At 47.8% G+C, this 22,561-nt stretch overlaps 1 protein-coding gene across 1 annotated transcript in view; it reads left to right on the top strand.

The window, feature by feature from the left end:
* Window positions 1-22,561, top strand: part of LOC142583408 (cell adhesion molecule Dscam1-like) — a 680,687-nt gene that overhangs the window by 47,366 nt on the left and 610,760 nt on the right. Inside the window, exons 5-7 of the mRNA XM_075693861.1 lie at window positions 14,555-14,706; window positions 19,035-19,158; window positions 20,399-20,809. Of these exons, the coding sequence (XP_075549976.1) occupies window positions 14,555-14,706; window positions 19,035-19,158; window positions 20,399-20,809 (687 nt within the window). The remainder of the gene's footprint in view (window positions 1-14,554; window positions 14,707-19,034; window positions 19,159-20,398; window positions 20,810-22,561) is intronic.

The following is a 22,561-nucleotide window of genomic DNA, read 5'->3' as shown; positions in this document are numbered from 1 at the left end:
CGAGCGGACGTCCTTGTATTTACGTGCCTCGTCCGTAGTGCCGCGGCGTCTTTGATGTCCTCCTTGATGCCCTCCATTCTTTGGCTCGTCCCGGCATTCGCACAACACAGCGACTCTTCAGTATCAACGAACGCGTTAGTTGCTGGTCACGCTCTGTGCTTTAACTGCCTAGAGTTTAAAGTGCCTCGCCACACTGCCACTGTTCTTCGCACATTCCCGTCCCTGGATGCCCGCTTCAGCCACCTTCACGTCGATATTGTTGGCCCCCTTCTGTCCTGCGGGAACCGTCGCTATCTGTTAACCTGCCTTGACAGGTTCACCAGATGGCCTGAACAGTTTCGTTGTCAGAAATTTCGTTCGGGCGGGGAGGCAAGGGGAAGGGGGGGGGAGGCTCACGTTGCAGTTCGCCCTCCTCCTGATAGGATTTGCCGGGGGATCGAATACAGGAATACTAACTGCATTGCCATTGCGAAAGTTGCTGCAAACGAATTATTGAACACTACGCACTGTCAAGTGTGATGTGTGTAGTGCACGACATGGTGCGGTGGTCGGGAGGGACAGAAGCAGACGACAAGGAATGCGCGCGCCGAGGCGAATTCCGTGCTGAAGCGGGAAACGACGACGCCGAAGGCAGGGGGAGTGGGGGGGAGGCTCACGTTGCAGTTCGCCCTCCTCCTGATAGGATTTGCCGGGGGATCGAATACAGGAATACTAACTGCATTGCCATTGCGAAAGTTGCTGCAAACGAATTATTGAACACTACGCACTGTCAAGTGTGGTGTGTGTAGTGCGCGACATGGTGCGTTGGTCGGAACGGACAGAAGCAGACGACAAGGAATGCACGCGCCGACGCGAATTCCGTGCTGAAGGGGGAAACGACGACGCCGAAGAGCGTCCGGCACGTGAACGTGTGGCGAAAGAAAAGAAAACAAGAGTTAAATGCCAAACAATTAGGAGAGACCACGGAGCTTCCAACAGCCAATCAGGAAACGACTAATCGGCCAGAGTAGAAGAAAAAGCGGGGCGCGCTGGCAGAAGGGGGGAGGCGCCGGTAGAGTTCCAGGAAGCGACGCCAGGAGAAGGTCGGCCACCGGACCGACAGTTGAAGACGGGCCGTCGGGTTCCGGATCCGAGCCACCAGGACTTCAAACGACCGGGGCCTCCGGCCAACCCGTTCCTGCGCGTCGCCAGTCTACCCGAGCGTGCCGCCAGCTGCTCAAGGCCGGCGAGCTTGTGTGCCCGTGGGCAGGTCGAGAGCAGTCGGGCTACGGGCCCGAGTTCTACGCCCAGATGCCCGGCCAAAACGCCGCCGCCGTGTGCTGGTGCCGCCGATGCGCCTGCTTCTATCTCCAAGCCCGAGCAAGGGCGCTCCGGTTGCCCGGTCAACCATCCTAGACCCCGACCTTTGGTGAGACCGGCGCAACTCCTTTCATCAACTTGTCGCCGCGTCTCCACGTCGAGACTGTTATGCGTCCCTGCCGTCGTGGCAAGCCCGGACGCGCGCACTAGTTAACGTCATACTAGCCCCAAGTGTGTTTCTTACTGCCGTGATGTCTGTTTGAGTGTTTATCTTATGCTTTCGATTTCCTTCAATTTATTTTAAGCCTCTTTCTAGTATCATTAAAAGTTGTGTGTTTTCGAAACCAATGGCTTTGTCCTCAATTGGTTTCTCGGAGGCTCCGCCTAAGAGAACCGTCAGAACCTTTGAGTACAAGAACATTGCATCACACAAGAGAAGTAAAATATGTATTTTTTCATAAAAGAACATACTCTTATGTCCTAAAAATTCTTCCAGAAATAACTAATATCAATGCTTCCATGTTTTGGCTATTTAATAAGTAAACAAAATATCACACGAACTTTAGAACTATATCAATTCGAAACCAGCAAACCAGTGCATGCCGCTGATATGAAAAACGTAAAATCCATGAAATGAACAAGTTTGGGACAAATGTTTTAATGAAGCTTTGTCAGCCCAGGTCTTCGTTTACATTTTCGCACATATACAACAGCCAGGGAAGAATGTCAATGACGCTGTCATTTGTTCCAATCTATTGCTCAGGAAAAACTGCCACCCGTCGTGTATTCTGAGCAATTGCACCGAAATTGTAGGTGCAACAGACAGCACATATAAAAGCAGGAGTTCTGCAAAAGATACGGGTTCAGGTCAAATGAAAGTGAGCCAACACGAATATATGAAGAACGGGTTACTTTTTTAAACATAGTCTCCATGAGCATTCAGACAGTTGTCCCTATGACTAACGAGTCGCATGATTCGTGTCTCGTAAAACTCCTTGGGTTGCTGCTTCAAAAAGCCTGTAACGGACTCCTTGACGTCTTCGTCCGACACGAATCTGGTTCCCTTGAGTTGTTTTTTCAATTGTACCAAAATGAGGAAATCACAAGGTGACAGGTTTGGGCTGTATGCTGGATGTTGCAGCGTTTCCCAATTGAACTTTGTCAGTTTTGTATTAACCACATCAGAGACGTGGGAACGGGCATTGTCGTGGAGCAAGGTGACCCAATTCGTCAATTTTCCACCTCGTGCGTTGTTGATTTCGACACGCAGACGATCCGGCGTTTCACAATATCGGAAACGTTTGATAGTCCCTCCAGGTTTATCAAATTCCATCAGTAATGGCCCCTGACGATCGCAAAAAACGTCAACAACACTTTTTCGGTGGAAATGACGGTCTTTGCTTTCTAAAGGGGTGGCGAATTCGAATGTTTCTAGTGTAAGCTTCGATGTCGTGTTTAAGGCTCGTAGTTCCATGACTTGTTACCGGTCGCAATTGCAGAGAAGAAATCGTCACTCTCATTGTGATACTGGATCAAACGAGTCAAGTCAGCGCCGAACCTCTCCGTCTTCTGGCGGTGGCTACTAATATTAGGCAACCATTGCGCACGCAAAATCTGATAACCGAGATGTTAATCAATTATGGTGTTACCCGAACCATGACGGATGTTCCCACGCCCTGCCAAATCACCGATGCTTATCTTCCGTTCTTTTCTAATTAGCCTTTGGAATTGTGTTGGGGTGATTGCACGGTGGCTTTGGCACGGTCTTCGATCGTCTTCGCAACTTTCACGTCCTTGTTGGAACCGTTTGCTCCAACGCTTCACAGTGGCCAATGAAATGCAATGTTCAACGTACAAGGCAGCCATACGTCGACTTTATTTTGAGGAACCACCTTCAGCTGTCGAAAACCTCACGACACGGCGCTGTTCAGCTTTTGTAGTGTCCAGTATGTCACGCAACCATGTTCAACCCAGTGTATGAAAGCTATAAAGAACCTTAATCTTCCGACCTGCGTGTAACTTTTGTAAATGAGAGATGCTTGTGTGCCACAGGCATGCTTCGCAGGTAATGAAGAGAGCCATTATTGCGCGGGGTTGGCTGGCTCACTTTCATTTGTCTCGCCGTCGTGGATTAGAAATGCAAAGGTACAGCTTGAGAAAGAGCAAAAAAGTGTCCCTGGAAACAAAGTTCACTGCACGTATACCCAAAACCTCGGAATAAGATATTTAAATATACGTATAAGTCTCCAATAAATCTACGTATCTAAGAAAAAGTCATGGTATATAATGCGCCAAACAAGGCAAATAAACATGATGCGCAATCACAGGTTCACGGATCACAGAATCCTAAGCCCCGCCCCGCCTCCCTCAACTCACCCCGATGTATCGCCCGCGAGTGAAGGCGGTGCGTTTCCTCACGACTTTTTCCCTTGCGCACACAAGACGGACCCACCATCGCCGGCTCACCTATGCCACCCCCTTTCATTCGTACATACAGCATGCGGCGTGCAGTCACGATGTTATCGCGCTTGGACTTCATACGGAACATGAAGGCGACATGAGATCGCAATACTGTAATAAGAATATCCGGTAACTGAAGAGTCTCGTGGCCCGTTACTTTTCACAAAAGAAGAAGTAACAAAATCCAACTTTCACCATGCGACAATTCGCTGCGCTACAAAATCTTTTTTTTTTCTTTTGTGGGGCGCGGGCACCGAAATGAATAAACGCGAATAAAACATGTTGATCACAGTCGAATGCCTAGTTTGAGCATCTAATGTCGCTACCGAAGCAATATCGAAGAAAACGTGGTATACATAGTCAACAGAGAACCATACGCGTACTGCTCGGTATCGGACGGCCGACGAGACAAAACTTTCCGGAGAGGTTGCGCCCAAGCGAACGCTCTGCAATCCATCGAGTCCCAGCAGTGGTGGCAGTGAGCGACCGGTGTTTCTTTTTCTGGTCTGCTAGCTAGAAGGCGCCCAAAACTCTGCCAGGCGAAAATCCACTCGGCCATAGAAAAACGAACGCGCACCCAAGTGCACAGCGCGGTGGTCGGAGCAACACGAGAAAAACGCATGCGCTCTGGCTGGCTCTGGCAGGCCGCCGGTAGCGAGAACAAGAAAATTGAAGAGCCTCATTGGTGTCCTTGCGAATGAAAGTCCAAGTAGAAAAATAAATGAGAACGTAGTTACCTTTGCTGGCTTTAGTCTCTTGACATGGATGCTTTGGCGTAGGTGAAAAAAATGTTGATATTTTTTTCTGTGACATGACGGCATAGATGAACCACCACAACGCTTTGTCTGATCGGACTTCGCTTCGTTTTTGTCAATTTGACTGACAGTGTGTTGATTTGGCTTGTCTCGTTGTATGTTACGATGTGCGACACTAAAAAATTTAATGCACCTTTGGCGTCAAATGTTTGTAACAACATTAAACCCACAATTTTCCAGAAGTGAAAATCTCAAGCCCGACTTTAGAAATGTCAGTGCACCTTTGGCATCAAAAGTTTATGGTAACTTTATACCCATAAAGCTTCGGAATGGAAATCCATGCGCTCCATAGATTCCGTGGCCTCCGCGAGATGCCACGACGAGCCCGCTCGCCATCAAAATGCCCTTGAAAGTTTGTGCCCGATGCATGGGCGTTGCCGCGAAATCCAGCCCGAGTTCGGAATGTACGCGCTAAGATGTCTTTTCGAGCGTGAAAAAGACCATTCTAGGCAAAATCCAGGATGATTTCCGGCGCAGGGGGTTATTTTGGTAGGCGGTGCACGGACAACTCGAAAAAGTTTCGAGGGCCCCATAAGCCCCCCCCCCCAGCTCTGGCTACGCGCCTGGTCCTGAAGCGATGCCCCACCTGGACACCATGGCGGAGTCCACTGCTCGAGCACTCATTACACTCTGGTTTAGACGCTACAGTGTCCCTTCCGCCATTACGACTGATTGTGGTCGTCAATTGGATTCAACATTGTTCTTCAATTTATCTCCGCTACTCGGTATCAATGATATTGTTGCGTGTGGAAAGACACAGACAGAAGAAGCTATTTACAGGCGGTTTACACTGGAGCCAGGCAGCCAGGCCGACACTCGCTCGCGCCAAGCGCACCGACCAACTTCATCGTCGTTCTCGCGGCGGTTCGTCTCTTGAGCATCGCTCGATGATATCGGAGGAAGTCCGCAACATCAGTTGGGCAACTGGTCGGAAGCGCACAGGTTACGGCGTAGCGGGTCACGTAGTCCGCCGCGACTGCAACCACTTGTTTCCTAATGTAGATTCCGGAAATGGTCCGAGAAGGTCTAAGCCGACACGATGAAAGGGCTCGGCAGGGATGTCGAGCGGCTGCAGGTAACCAGCGGGGAGCTGGGAATGCTTCTTGCGTCGTTGGAAAACTTCACAAGTGGCGACGTAACGTCGTACGCAAAGAGCAAGGCCCGGCCAGAAAAAACGGCGACGTACACGGTCATATGTTCGAGATACGCCGAGATGTCCTGCCGTTGGTGCGTTGTGAAGCTCTTCTAGAACGGTGGAGCGGAGGTGTTTAGGTATTACACGTAGGAACTCAGAGCCGTCCGGATGAAGCTTACGACGGTACAGAGTACAGTCGCGGATGACGAAGAGGCGTAGAGTAGCATCGGACGGAGAGTGTTCAAAACAGTCGATGAGTGCTCTGATGTAGGCGTCATGGCGTTGCTTGTCGGCGAAATGAAGCAGTTGTGATACAGATAATACAGAGAAACACTGGCATTATGTATCACAGTGCACTGGCACTGCGATACAGAGAAGCACTCGCATTATTGGAGGAGTCAGAGTCGTCAACAGGATAACGCGACAAGCTCTCAGCGTCTTGGTGCAGGCGGCCAGACTTGTACACCACAGAATATGAAAATTCTTGTAGGTTCAAAGCCCATCGACCAAGCCGGCCTGTAGGATCTTTTAGCGATGAGAGCCAGCAGAGAGCACGATGGTCAGTAACTACGGAAAATGGGCGACCGTAACGGTAAGGACGGAACTTCGCAACCGCCCAGACAACAGCAAGGCATTCTTGTTTCGTAATGGAATAGTTGCGCTCCGATGGTGCTAGGAGGCGGCTCGTAAAAGCAATAGGGCGATCCTGGCCACGCTGACGCTGGGCTAAGACTGCACCTACGCCATGACCGCTGGCATCTGTACGCAATTGTGTAGGGGTATCAGGGTCGAAGTGGGCGAGAATGGGTGGTGAGGTTAGAAGAGTGATGAGACGGGAGAAGGCGGCGGCTTCTCCCGTTCCCCACGAGAATTGTACGCCTTTCTTCAAAAGATTTGTTAGGGGTCTAGCAATTGTCGCTAAATCTGGAACGAAACGACGAAAGTACGATCATAGCCCTGCAAAACTTTGAACGTCTGCGGCTGTCTTCTGAACCGGAAACTCTCTCACAGCGGGAGTTTTGTCGGGATCAAGCTGCACTCCGGAAGCGTCAACTAGATGGCCCAGAAGATTAATTTGTCGGTTGCCAGAACGTCATTTGGACGAGTTAAGCTGCAGCTTCGCCTTTCGAAATACATCAAGTATAGTTTTGAGGCGTTCAAGGTGAGTGTCGAACGTTGGCGTGAAGACGATGACGTCGTCGAGGTAGCAGAGGCATGTGGACCATTTGAAACCTTGGAGCAAGTAGTCCATCATACGCTCAAAGGTGGCATGGGTGTTACATAATCCAAACGGCATTACCTTAATTTGGTATAGGCCATCAGGTGTGATGAACGCGGTCTATTTTCTCTGTCCATATCGTCAGCAGCAATCTGCCGGTATCCCGAACGAAGATCAATAGACGAGAAATAGCTGGAACTGTGCAGGCGGTCAAGGGTATCGTCTATACGTGGGAGCGGGTAGACGTCCTTCTTAGTAATGTTGTTCAGATGACGGTAGTCTACACAGAAGCGCCACGTGCCGTCCTTAACCAACACCAGAGGTGACGCCCAAGAACTCGAAGAAGCCTCAATGATGTTTTTATCTAGCATTTTGTTGACTTCCTTTTGAATAACTCGGCGTTCCGACGCAGAAACTCGATACGGTCGTCGGTGAATAGGCGTAGCATCGCCAGTAACAATCCGATGCTTGACCGCGAACGCTGGTCTAAAGAGCGATCGTCGATGTCAAAAATATCTCGGTAGGACGATAATACTTGGCAAAGCTCTTCAGCCTGCGCAGAGGACAGGTCCGTCGCAACCATTTTTTTTATATTGGGATCGGCACCCGAGACTGGCGCGAGGGGCATGCTAAGCTCGCGAGAACCATTGATCGATAACGCTGCCACGTATTGGTTGCCGAGACAATCAATGGTGGCAAGGCCAACTATGGTGGTAAGGCCAACAAAATTCTACCTTGCGGTAGAATTTCCTTTGCCAATCCAATGTTACAGACAGGCATACGAGTACGGTTCCCAGTAATATTAAGTATACTGTGAGGCACTGTAACGTCATGCCTTATTGGAATGTCGGGCAGAGGAGTGACGAGGTACTCGCTATCAGGAACTGGTGGGAAAGACAATAGTTCAATGCAGGCTATTGACTTTGGCTGCAGGCGAAGAAAGCCGGCGGGACGTAAGCGGCAGTGGGGTGCGTCAGAAGGTTCTGCGAGCATCGGTAACTCGAGGCGAAGGGTACTGGAAGAGCAGTCAATAAGACCAGAATGTGCGGTGAGAATATCGAGGCCGAGAATGAGGTCGTGGGGGCAATGAGCAATTACGGTGAAGAGGACAGGAGTGTGGCGGCCGGCGATGCTGACACGTGCCTTACACATGCCGATAATAGGCACAGTAGCGCCATCCGCAACGCGGACGACGCCTGCCGACGCTGGGCTGATGAGATTGTTCAGTCGTCGTCGGAAGGCAGCACTCATAATAGAAATATTTGCCCCTGTATCGATGAGTGCCGTGACAGGATAGCCGTCAACGTCAACGTCAAGAACATTTCGGTTCGTGGGTAACGTGAGCAAAGGATTTGAGGGCAGGGTCGACAACGCAGCTTCACCTCCAGAAGCTGTAGTGCCTAGTTTTCCGGCTGGATCCGGGAGGCGATAGGCGGCGAAGAGAAGCGACGGTGTTGGGGCGAACGAGACTGATGGCGTCGAGGCGAGCGGCTGTAGCGAAGGATCGGTGCAGGAGCGTCAGCGGTAGTGGATTTATGGCGGGTGGTATAGGGACCGGAAGGTCCAAAGGTGCGGGAATAAGTGGCGGCGTATGTCCTAGCAGGTGATGGCCATCGGTTGCGGCAGTGACGAGCGACGTGGCCGATGCGACAGCAGTGGAATGAGATCGGCCGGTCATGAGGGGCACGCCAATCGGACGGGTTGCGGGGAGATGTGGCGGAAAAGGACTGGCGAGGACGAGGAGGGCCGCTAGAGAACTGGGGAACGCTGTGTTGAGACGTGGAACACACGAGTTCAGACCCATGTTCTCAAATTCCTGTCGGACGACGGCCTGGATCATCGCAATTGTGGTTGCTGGCGGATCGGGAGGCGTCGTGGAGAAATCTGGCGAACAGACGGCCTCAAGTTCGCGGCGAACAATACGGGTGACGTCGTCACATGTGGTGGTCTGACGTGGTCCACCATCACATGTCGACGTAGCAGCAGTGTTGGGTAGCCGCGTGATGTCGTGTGTGATACGGCGGCTCTTTGCTTGTTCAAAGCGACGGCATTCTTTGATGATGGCGTCGATAGTCGCGACGTTGCCGAAAACAAGCAAATTGAAAGCGTCGTCGGCGATGCCTTTTAGAATATGTGACACTTTATCTGCTTCTGACATAGCATCGTTAGCTTTGCGGCATACAGCCAAGACGTCGAGGATGTAGGAATCGTACGGCTATGACTGAACACGAGACGCAAGATCCTTTCTCGCGGCAGCCTTGCGCCCCATGGGGTCGCCGAACAGTTCCCGTAGCTTCTCTTTGAAACTGTCCCAAGTGGTTATCTCGTCGTCATGCGTTTGGTTGCACACGCGTGGGGTGCCGCTGAGATAAAAGATGACAGTGGCGAGCATAATCGTTGGGTCCCAGCTGTTATTAGCACTGGCGTGTTCATGTAGCTTAATCCAGTCGTCAACACCCTGTCCCTCCAGGCCAGAGAACACACCTGGGTCGCGATGTGGGGGCGACCGTGATGATTGGAATAGTGGGACAAGCCGAAGCCGTTGCAAAGGTGGGCGCGTCACCGGGAGGCATGGTGACAAGCTTCTTGTGCCGACCACTTCGGAGTTCCGTAGTGAGGACGGGGATCGCTGACCTCCACCAGCATGTTGCGTGTGGAAAGACACAGACAGAAGATGCTGTTTACAGGCTATTTACACTGGAGCCAGACAGCCAGGCCGACACTCGCTCGCGGCAAGCGCACCGACCAACTTCATCGTCGTTCTCGCGGCGGTTCGTCTCTTGAGCATCGCTCGATGATATCGTAATAATATCAAGACTACCACCCGATATCCAATGGGATCAACTAATGTTTTCACCGCTATCTGAAGGCTGCTCTCATGGCTTCGACTTTTCCTTCATTATGAATCGAGCGCTTTCCTTTCTTTGTGCTTGGCATCCGCACCGCTCTTCACAGTGACTTTCCCACCAGCCCCGCTGAGCTTACGTTTGGAAACATTCTACGTAACCCTGGCGAATTATTGACGTTCTTCCCGGCTTGTATACGTCAACCCTGCCCTTGAGAACAGCACGGACGTCTTTGTGCGCCACGACGGGGTGCGTCCTCCCTTACGGCCTACGTATGGTGGTCTATTCAAAGTACTCAAGCGTGCACGTAAAACTTTTCTATTGCTCTTCAACGACCGGAAAGATACGGTCTCCCTTTAGCGCCTGAAGCCTGTATACTTGGAATCTGACTCTTTGGCCACTTCTTCTGTCACATTCCCTACGACCAGCCCAGTCCAACTCGCCGCGTGCGTTCCGCACCACCGCCATCCGCGCTTCGCCATTCGTTCAGCTCGCGGCTTCCTCGCTATAAGGGAGGCAGTGTAGCGCACTACTACGTGCCACAAAAGTCGCAACGCAAAAGACTACGACGACACGCCCAGCACGTAACGGTGCGCGAGCAGTGGAATCGGCATTATTAGGCTTTCACCTGATTGAGCGGGCTCGACGAAAATATAAGTTCTACCACCAGGCTCCCACGTCTGTCTGGTTTTCCTTCACGTACACATCTATACAGGTGGTCGAAAATAAGCATCCTTTTTTTGTCGTTGTTGTTGCTGTTGTTTATCTCACTTTACGCGCTGTGTTAGCCTCTGTCACTTGTCACACACTTAATCATGCGTCTCGTGACATTCATCATTGCTGCTTCTCTGAGTGCAACATGACCATTTCTCATTATCCACGAAGACACAGCGTGTGGGTAAGAATATGGCTCACAAGTGGGATAAATGCATTGCGCAAACAACAGGAAAAAATATTCACTTTGCAATGGGATGACAACGCCCATGCGCACAGTGAAACATCCATTATGCATTGCGTGGCTCGTATAGATTCCGTGCTTGTACTGTAGAGCCGGCCGCTGTCTTGAAATATAAAATATGTAATAGAAAAAGACCTACCCACTGGCTTTGTTTGAAGCACAGCTATTCAGTGCACTGAATTTCGATGTAGCTTGCTCATAGAAAATCAGTCATTAGTTCAGCGTTTTGACTCAGCATAGTACGACTAAGTCATCAGGGCGACAGACATAAAAAGCGATATTCGTTGCGGTAGAAAGAACGCAAAAGACCCTAGGAATGAAGGGTGCACGCATGGCACTGACATTCCTGATTGCAGTGTTTTTTTTTTGCATTCAGTGAAGCCTCGGCCTGTTGAATACAACACTCTTATGGGCCATTGATTGCTCGGCATTGATTGGCTGCCGTGGAATGGTCGTTTCCATTATCCGCTTGTCTTGATATCCACTGTAGGACGAAGGCATCTCTCAGCTATCTTCTATTGCCTCTGTCTTGCGATAGCTGATTCAATGTTATGCCTGCCAGTTTACTGATTACATCACACGACCTGATTCTCTGCCATCATCGACTTCTTTACCTTCCCTTGGCACCTATTTTGTAATACCGCTGTTACAAGAGTGGCCTTAACTTCGGTTAACCTTACCGGTGGTTACTCAATTAAGCAAGGTTAACCCCAACCACAGTACGCTCACTGAAGTTACACGGGCATTGATATTCCCTGTTCCCGGTGGCGATAAATAAGGCTTACCGATACTTTCAATTTACACTGAAGTTCCAATACGCTACAACAAAAAATTTGGAAACCGAGGTAGAAAATAGTAGAACGAGGTAGAATTTAGTAATGTGGCTGTTTGTGCGTGTGGCTAAGATATGACTAACAACTTAAAGAGCATAATCAGACGAGAATGGCGAAAGAAGACGGGAGACACACGGGTGTTAACTTGCAACTCTGAAACTGTTCCAACTGTAACCTGTAATTGCGAATGCATTACGGGGTCCCTGTCTGCTTGTCATGCTATCTTTTCTCACCATGACATGCTTCTTATGCCCTCGACGGAGAGAACGACCTACTTCTCATCACACATGAATTTTTGAATTCACGCAGTCACTTGCTTCTCACCGCGATGACATTGTTTACTTCACACTACCATTTGATTCTCATCGCATGGCTGTTTACTCTATATGTTTTGATCAAAGGCAATTTAATCCTTTGCATCTTTACTGCCACACTCATATATACATAATGATGTGACACGCTTCTGTATATTCACACTGAAAACAATTAAAATTCAATGTAGGATCCAAGCACTCACATAACACCTGTAATGATTTACTAATTTATTTATTTAATTATATAATACTCTCAGGGCCCAGTAACGCGCAACAGAAATTAGTGGTAAAAATATACAACATTTGCAGTACAGGGCAAGAATAGAAAATGAAACTATACGGCACTTTGAATGGCGATCTTGAAATTAGTGGTGTCACAAATTGAGACTGTGGAGTTGCGAAGGCGATACCATTCAGTGCCTGTTCTTGGCGTAAAGGAGGAATGGCACAAATTAGTTCGACAAGATGACACTTCAATTTTGTGTTGATGGTCGGTGCGGGACGAGATATAACTTGGTGTGGCGAAAATATTTTTTTAAAGAGAAGGGTTAAAGTAATACAATCTATGAAAAGGACAGAGACGAAAACATTTGCCCCGTAACCAGAGGTCAGATTACATACATACTATAGATACTCTATACATACTGTACTCCATACATACGATACATACATGCCATGCATATCTATTAACGAAACCAGATATCCGAACCTCAGCCTTCTTCTCAATACATACCACATACATATGTACACAGCATTGAGCTTAAAGCACAATGAATCACTACATGCTTTTACTTCAGTCGAATTACCTCATTCCTAATTAGCATACTCAGAATTGCCATGTATCTGTCAGTACGTTTCTGTAAGACACATTACCTACTCAGGACACAACCTGCTTATCGATACGCCACACATACACACGCATTTATTTGTTTAAGTGCAATGAACCACAACACACTCGCATTCACTTCAGTCTAATTAACTCATGCTTAATTACCATAACATAGCAGAGTGTGGGTGTAGGCCTGCATCTTTTCTTAATTACCGTGCTCACAATTACCATGCACACAAAAGTACATTTCTCTAAGACGCTTTGCGTAGACACTCTGCTAACGGGCTCTTAAAGCTATCGCTTTAAAATAAATGGTAGTTTTGACACCAGATCCGTACAGTGTGAACAGCAAGAAGACAACACAACCCGTAGACACGGTAGCCCTGACAACTGGTCAAGCGCTTCGCCATGACTGCTATGGAAGCGATGCATGCGGCTCGTGCCTCTGCGCACAACGCTGAAGCACACAGACGCATCGTCGCATAATCACTGCAGGTTTTCATGCACCTAATGAGTCGTACACGTTTTCTAAAGTGTGTCACGCCCATAGTTTAATTGGTGTAGGCAGTTACCGGGATCATGCAATGGTGTCTGCAAAGTGCAGGAAAACACGGATACGAGAAAAAACGAAGGAACGAAGCCAAGCGATTGTCTTCGCCCGTTCGTTTCTTGTTGTGTCCGTGTTTTGCTGCGCTATCCAGGCACTATGCTATGATCACCAACCAACAAACTGATATCGCCACCCTCGCAGATTTCTCACAGGTATCACTTCCAGCTCATATTGTCGAGATTTAGCTGCGCTTTTACCCTTTTGTACGATCCTTCGTCTGCGGGAAGATTGCGGTAGAGCATTGCATCATTTCAATGTACAGAGGCACGCATTCAAAGTATGTTCAAATGGGTATTATGGCTTCCGTAGGCGCGTCAAATTAGTTCACACAGTTTCAAAGACATGCAAACGACACGCGCTCCCCACTGTTCACGTACCGTCCGCCATCTTCATCTGCCCTACGCAACACGTGGTATGCCCAGGTTTCTTCCTCTGAATAGTGACTAAAATATCGGCTACCTCCATTCCCTCTCTAATTCGCACCGCTATGTTCGTGTACCTTAAGGTTAACCCCCACATTTTTCATTTCATCGCTCGTGACAAGATTCCTTAACTTCTTCCCAAGCTTCATTGTTAATCTACAAGCTTCTGCCCCATATGTTAGCACCGGTACAATGCAATGATATTGCACTTTTTTTAAGAGTAACGATCAGCTCCCAGTCATGAGTTGGTAAAGCCTGCCGTGTGTTCTCCAAGCTATTCTTATTTTTCTTTAAGTTTGCTTCTCAAGGTCAGGGTCCACTGTGAGTAATTGACCTAGACAACGTACTCTTTCACAGGCTCTAAAGGTTGACGGCGAACCATTAATTTTTGTTCTCTTGCCGCACTATTAAACATTACTTTTGTTGTCTTCTGCTTATTATTCTTCAACTTTAATTCTGCATATTCTCAACTAATGCCCTCAATCATACTCGGCCTAAACACGCCAAACTTGTGCCCTGATCGTATTTTTTTATTTGTAATTGACAAACGTGAACCTCCGCGGATACCCGCGTGCTGCTTCACAATATACTTTCAGCTTATTGAAATTGGTCACGTTAGACCGCATTACTGTGGCACCATTACTGTGCAACCAATACCAAAGAAACATAAAACCTAATTTTGTTTCTTTTTGCATCGTTAAAATAAAAACATCGACGACAATAACATCTATTCTGATTTCTATAGCCATTGCCACGAAAGCTAGCGATATAGAACAGACTTCTTGACGCTGCTTCCATTCTTTTTTTTTGCTAGCGCCCCTTGCAGTGGTGGTTCATCCGGACCGCCAGACGGTAGACTTGGGTGGCACCGCTGCCTTCAACTGCATTCCATCCGGAAATCTTGTGTCCACAATGGTGTGGATCAAAGACGGCAAGGCTCTGCGCCCAGGGGACACCGGTGTCCAGGTAGGAAACTGTACCATCCAAACGGAGCAAATAGTCGCAAATCTTCTACTATCGCCCATAATACCTCAGAAATGCGAGCACTGACACATCACCACATTGCACCGCGAACTGTGTGATTTTGTTTTATTGCTGTCGCCCATTTATCCTGACATGGAGATTTATTTTGTCAGCGCTTAGGGCGGCAGGCCGAAATACTAGAAGGCAGCGTAGGTGGGGAAAACCTCGTCGTAATTCGCTGGAGTTCCTGTTTCCGGGTAGCAGCTGCATATAGCCATGTTACATCTAATCAAGTGCCCTGTACGCTGCTCTAATGTACTTTTCGTGCTTCGGTAATTTACCTCTACTTCTCAAGTATACTGCACTAATATGCATTCGGGTGCGTCGCAGCTTGCAAGAAAGACTATATTGGTACCTTCTCTTGATCCTCGTAATCAGCCTGATAGTGTGAAGGCTCTCAACAAATTCTTGTATGAGAGTGGACAAAAGACTTTGAAGAGTCTTGGAGCGTGCAAGATTGTCACCACTATCTTCATTATCATAATGAACGTCTTCTTTATTCTTTCTTTTTACACCCTTTCCCCTTCCCTCAACACCGAGTAGCAGTTCAGAACATTGATTCAGGCCGACATCTCAGCTTTTCTATCATGATAAATACCTCTCTCTCTCCCTAGCGAACATTTGACAACGAAGTGCCTGCTCTCAGAAGAGCCGAACTGAACTCGAGGAAGATCAAAAGCGTGGACGAGAGACATCAGGCATGTCCTTGTATACAACGAAGTTTCGTACGCTAAATTGTGCCAATCACCAGGTATAACAAGGGCGCTACATTAGAAAAGCTTCAAGACGTTGTCTGTACTTGTTCATTAGTTTATATCGCAAAACATAGAACTTCAATTGTGTATTCAATTGTATAATCGCCTTGACTTGCCATTCACGGCCATAAAATAGGCGGTTCACGTTAAATGGCCACTGAAATTTGTAGTCATAAACGTTGCTGCGGTATCTTTGCACTTGACACTGAAACGTACAACGATACCATAAGAGCCAGGCGTGACAGAATGCTTTTGAATCTGAGCTATCGTGCGATCGTTATTTTTTCTTCACGGCAAGGGACACAGTGGGTGTAAGACGTGTTGTCCTGGTGGTGCTTCCATCTAAGCCCAATAGATTGTTCGCACTCAAGTACTCAAGTGTAGCTCAACTGTTATGCTTGTCCGTTTCTATCGTATTACAAATAAAAATAAATAGGCGTCACCAAGAATAATGAGCACACTTCAGTGATTTCTCTTGCGCTGGATACATAGGAGGCTACACACATATAGGAGGGACCTATTAGATGTTTATACACAGCTCGCACTGCCATCTTCTGGTAAACAACTTCCTTGCCATTGACACAGCGTTCTTGTCGTCCGCAATGGTATTGTCGGTTGTATGCACTGAAATGCAGGCCCAGATATCACAACTCTCAGAGTTTGTTTCAGACGCATAACTTTGCACTAGATACAAAGAACGACTGTTCTACAATCGTGCAGTTGCTAGTGAGTCCTGCATCCAAGCGCAGATTGATGCAAGAACATGGGTTCGAATCACGGTGTCGGTGGTGGAAAAGTTCTCTATAAGTGCCCAAGCCATAATTTGTCTACCTCCGTCGCGGTTTACTGATGTTCGTATGCCACACTTAAGGCAGCACCTAACGTGAGGAAGTAATGGTAGCGCTGCGTACGATACCTTCTTTTTTTTAGAATGTATGTGTGCTTTAGAAATACTTACGAGTAAACTATATGCATTCAAGCCTTCTGTTGTCACTCATTTTCTGATTACGAAAAAGATGGCTGGGCTCAATGCTATTTTTTTGTGCCTTGAGAGCCTTGCCACGGAAGAGAGTTTGCTAAAGGGTGGGTTGGTCTGCAGCGGGGCAATTAATTGCCGTTTGCGGGCAACTTCTTTCTTTTTTTTCTGCTATGGAGGCTGTTGACTTAGGTGCCAGGAGAGATAATTCCAGACTAATGATCATGGATTGACGATGTTGACGTTGCAAAAAGGACACACAGACGGACAGGCTCATGATACTCAGTTTCTAGCTTTCAACTGCTGTCTAACGAAAAAGTAATTTACTCAGTGAAAGTAACGATGCTCTGTCACTATTGAGAGGACAAAATGTTTGCCGTGAAGGCGATAGATCTACAAGAGTTTCGCGTTCTGAACAGGAACCGCTCCAGGAAGGCCACTTCAGGTGCTGTCAATAAGTAAGCAAATTAATTATTAAATTTGTGCCGTTGAATTTGCTGCCACACGATTTATTTTTCATGTAATTCTGAAGTTGATTTTAATTTATTTTACGTAAATGAATGCTGCATCTAATCGGGGCGTGAAAGATATCGGTGTGCGATACATCTGTGCGAAACGCCGGCGCGAATAAGCCAGATGCTTATTAGGAAAGCTGATCATCCCAGGTTCCTGTATTAATGTAACATTCGCTATACGCTACTCATGTGAACGCAATACCGTTTGGAACGTTTTCAACCCACAGAGATTATGCACCCTTTGAACTAATTTCACGACAATATTTCGAGATTCTCAGTACATACGTGGCAGCATGGAAACGCAACTAGTACCTCTATCAAGCGGGCAAGTTAAGTGCACTTAAGGGGAGTGCGCCTCGGGACCTTTAGTGACAATTTAGGGTACGCGCTGCTAAACAGAAAAACACAGCGTACTTGCACTAAAGAAAAATATGGCGACTGACTAAGAGCACGTTTTTTGAAGATGTAGATTCAAAAGAAAAAGCTTTTAAGAAGTGTTTGTTTCACGTTGTATAATATATGAAAAGAAACAATCTATTTTTTCTCAAGAAACAACGAAAATATTTTTATTATAAGAGTGTTGCATGTCAATGCCGGCCAAGACAAATGCCTAGTCAATCCAGAACAACATAGCGGTGTGCGACGAGGCGGCATTGAACCCTGCTAGAACAGAATATCAGCGACTTCTGTTCTGATTATTTTCTTAAAAGCTGTTCAACCAATAAAATTAACTTTTGTGTACTTTTTTGTGCATTACATTTTCTACCGTTTAAACCGCTGGCGGCGAGGCAACGCACTCGACCAGCAAAGTGCGTTCCGCGAACGCACTCCGACCAGAGTGCACTCCTCTGCGAGTACACTCTGCTTGCGATGTTTAGATATGGGAAAGTGCACTTATACCGAGTGACACTCTCCGTAAGTGCACTTGCCCGCTTGACAGGGGTGTGACTGTTCTTATGTCGAAGAAGTATTCCACTGCGTATTAGTTGGTTCACCGAGAACAGGTAAGGTACTGTGCAGTACACGAGAAGGGAGCGAGCGACAAGAAGGAACGGCAGGGAGATTGACTTAGGGTCTCGCCCGGTTGGCTACCACCCATGGAAAGGGAAAAAATTAAGGTGACAAGCAGAGTCATTGTGTGCACATTCGCAGATTAATGTTCACCCACGTATATGTACACTCATGAGTGCTCACTCTCGAACGCTCCCCCCTCCCCCCCATCTAGTCGATATAATTCTAAAGAAAGGAGCATTAGCACTTTGGTGACCTAATGCAAACTAGAGGTCTTCGGCCAGGAAGACCTTAGCTTCCGAGAGTGGTCTGTCCTCTAAGCTGTTAATGTTCAAACACAGAACACCTCATTAAGAGTTGAAGGCTGGACAGTGGCACCTACTGTGTTCCGTGTACTCATCCCGCCCGCAAGGGTCATATGCCGCACCGTTGGCCATTCTGATTAGAAATATGAGCGTTCACGAATGCGACACTCATAGAAAGTTGCTGCACGACCGGACAATCTGAGTGGCAAGTCAAGTAGCATGTCAGGGTAAGATGAATATTATCGAGAGTTAGCAAAATCCAGCGAATCCTAATTTCGAAGTGTAATGCTAGGCGAAAATAAGTTGTCCAGCTGCATCGGTCCTCAGTAACGGTTTGGTACGCACTGTGCTTGCTGTTGAGCCAAACGTGCTGTTTCATCGGCCCTGTAGCTGCCGGCGATTCCACAGTGGATCGGTAGCCACTGAAATATAGTAGGCCGTTCTCGAAAGCTTGGTGGTGCGTACGTCCAATTTCATATACCATCTGTTCATTGGGGTCATGATTCAAAGGAAACTGTAGCGTTTGTAAGAAGGGCTGGAAGAATGTTGGGACGAAACTTTGTCCTATCTGCGCTCTGTCCTATTTTTCATGCCATCCTTGTATAATTTTGCTGTATAAGTTACTCGTTAACACTGGTCGTCGCACCTATTCGGTAATGTCGCCTTATCAACTAAATGTTATTCAGGCTAGTTCTGGCGGTAATTTCAGGTCTCTCCGGATGGCCGCTCCCTGGTGATACAGCCCGTGTCGAGGAAGGACGCCGGCATCTACCAGTGCCTTGTGCGCAATGAGCGCGACTCCGCCCAGGGCTCAGCACGACTCAAACTTGGCTGTAAGTCCGCGACGTCTTTTCCGCTACTTCTAGTGGCATTGTGCTCTGTGCGCCTTACATGCCATGCACTGCGAACCGCGACCCGTCATTCGCTAATTCGCAATTGCGTTGGCGCTACTTCGTAACATTTATTCGAAGAAATCTAGTTAACTCAATGAAATAGGTGCATGCTTTTTCAAATCATAAAAGAGAATGATGAACTACTCTTGTCCTATGAACGTTTAACCGTAGTACCCGATAAAAAACTTGTTGCTATTCATCTTTAATCTGGACTTCTATCAAGAATTACATTCACACGCTCTAGAGTAGTACCTATCTATTTCTTTTATTTGACTCCTAATCTCTACCCATCGCAAGCATGTCTAAATCACAGTCAATTTAAACCACGCGTTTGTTCTTTGAGGAAGTAGAGAGCCACACGTACTACTTGTCACTCACTAAAAGTGCCGCAAGTATGTGAAGGAAGAAACACTGCCTTTTCAGACAAGTATCTTGGACAACACCTTGATGCCACATTTAAGCCTTTGTTTGTTCAACCGGTGCGAAGGAGATGCGTTTTTGAAACGTGATTGTGGAAGAACATGTCTTTTATTATAAACAAAGGACATAAGCGAAAATAGGTTTAAATTATGTAGGAGTGTAACAACGGCGTACACGTAAGTATACATTGGTTAAATGCAAATTTCGCGAGTCGTTTGCTTCTCATCGCATATATATTTTTGCATTTGAATTTTAGCGCTTTTCACTCGTGCTTTCTGAAACACCTAACTATAAATAACCTCAACATATGGCGCCAAAAATAAGTGACCCGTTTGTCACTGTATGGCCTTTCTCGACTGATCCTATGAAAGGAACGTTTGGAGTATCGGTGGAAGAAAGCAGGGAAGATATTGATACGACCGGATCCGTTGCAGACAAGGTAGTACAAGGTACAAGGTAGTTAAAGAAGTTTTGAGGAGGAGCAGGAAGGTTAAGGAGATGTATGTATGCATGCTAGAATGAAAAGCATGTATAGCATACCTGATTAACTCTAGCAGGCTAGGTGACTATTTGTCGCCGCGCCGTTTCAAAGGCGCGTCAACAAGTCATCTACAGCAGCAGTATTATGCAAGAGGAGGCTGAGGTACTGGTGGAAAAGAGTGTTAGAACAAAGAAATTAAGGCAATAAAAATCAATCAAATCAATTACATTTATAGCAAGAAAATCAACCTTCACACCCCCTCATCTGTCTCTCACACAGTCTCGGCTCCGACATTCTTGTCAGTCTTCGCGGAGCAGTCTGCCGAGCCTGGCCGTGGGGTGTCGCTCCAGTGCTCGGCGACGGGCAGCCCACTGCCTCGAATTTCGTGGGCACTAGACGGAGCGCCTCTGCCGGACGTCAGGGGTAGGACCGTGCCTCCGTCGGTGATGGCGCTTCCTGGTCATGTGTCCAGTTTCGTCAACATCAGCGCCGTGCGGCCCGACGACGGTGGTTTGTACACTTGCCGGGCATCCAATGGCGCCGGCGCGGTGGAGCACGCCGCCCGTCTCAACGTGGTCGGCCCGCCCCGCGTGAGGCCCATGGCTCCCGTCAGCGCCGTGGCCGGAGAGAAGCTCGCGCTCGATTGCCGCTACACCGGCTATCCGATCGAGGCGGTCGCTTGGAGCCGAGGTGCGAGTGCTGTTTGTTGGTGCAATTTCTGAAGCAGGGGCGCTATAACGTAAAGCTGTTCTAAACTTTTGTATTCTAATTATGCGATCAGCGCTCCTCGACAGGTCAAAAACGTTTTCGAACCACCCCCACCTCGCTGTCCGTCACGCGACGTCGCGAGAATCGCGATGGCGCCCCATCTGATATGACGCGTAGACATTGCTTATGCATGATTGCACCGAACAAAACAACGATAGTTATTTTTGATTCGGCGCCTTTCGCCATAAGCACTCGGCTATTGGTCAAAAGTTATGAGGCTGCACCCACTTCACCTGCCTGTCGCACGACGTCGCAAAAATACGAAAACTCGCCGCGTCACCGTGACGTGTACGCGGTAAAGGTGCATTATTATGCCGAACAAAACTGAGCTTTCTCGAGAAAAGCCGCAGGCCGCCCCGTTCCGAAAGGAATAAAAGATGGCTGCCGACGATCGCTCAGGCACGGGCTACTCGCACCTGCCGGAGAGCATGGGTTTATTTGCGTACAACAGAACTTTTTGCGTGGCCGTGTAACGTTTTTGAGAGCACTTTCGCCACGTTTACGACCTCGCTCTGTCAACTTTTGTTCGCTGAGGATCCGTTTTAGTGGCATTGTTAACCTTCCGTTGCATGCCGCCACAATTTTCGACCAGCCACCTCAAACTAAGTAAAGGAAAGCGGACCAGTCGCAGACGCGGCACTACCGTCTTCGTCCCGTTAGCGATTTTCAGTGCACTGGCTAGGCCCCATCGAATTCCTCTCCACTTGAGCGTGCTCTTCGCCTGTTGTCAGCCACTTATATAAGACTACCCGCTCAGTGTAGGCAATGTTATTCGTTTTTAAAGCGAACAAAGGTGACCTCCTATAAACGAGGAGAGCGTTTGATTGGTCTGTTCAGGCAACCCTGCGGGACACCGCCCCATTGTTGCGTCAGTGGCTACGCAAATTTGACGTCAGGAGATTGGAATCAAAACATACTGGAATAGTTTTACGTTATAGGACCCCAGATCTTAGAACGAGTGCGCTGCGCACATATACAGATATAGTCGTGTGAATGCTACAGCATAAAAAAGAAAGAATGTCGAGGGTTGATAGGGGCAGTGGGATTCTTACAGAAGTCGTTTTGTGATGTTTATTCTACAACACTATTCTGCGGAGCATGGCATCAACAAGGTTATTCGACGGAGCACGACGTCATCGATTTGACTGCAGAGTCACGGCAGACACATTACGACCTGTTACTTTTTCGTGACGTTCGGATGATTTTGTTTTATAATTCTTTGATGATTCCGCGACGCAATCCAAGCTTGGCTTGCACAGTTGAAACAGTTGAAATCTTAATTATATCTGAACAACAAATTTCGTCTTTACATTAAGAACTATTAGTTGCTTCTAAAGAGGCAACTGGTAGTGTGAGTAGGGCTGGTGGCAGAAAGCTTTTGGCCCTATCATAGCGAACGCTGTCAAATACGAAGGTATTGTAACGTATATATGCTTTCTTCGGACTAATTCACACAACACACACAACACACACAACACACACACAACACAACACACACACAACACAACACACAACACACACACAACACAACACAACACAACACACACACACACACACACACACACACACACACACACACACATTTTCGCACAGGTTCACGGTCCCCACCGAGGGCAGACGGCCTTCGCAGAACTCGGAGCTCTCGTCAGGAACGGTGCCTTTTTTTAATTTTGT

The sequence above is a fragment of the Dermacentor variabilis genome, chromosome 5, assembly GCF_050947875.1.
Source record: "Dermacentor variabilis isolate Ectoservices chromosome 5, ASM5094787v1, whole genome shotgun sequence".
NCBI lineage: Eukaryota > Metazoa > Arthropoda > Arachnida > Ixodida > Ixodidae > Dermacentor > Dermacentor variabilis.
This window is presented reverse-complemented; position numbering and strand designations above follow the sequence as displayed.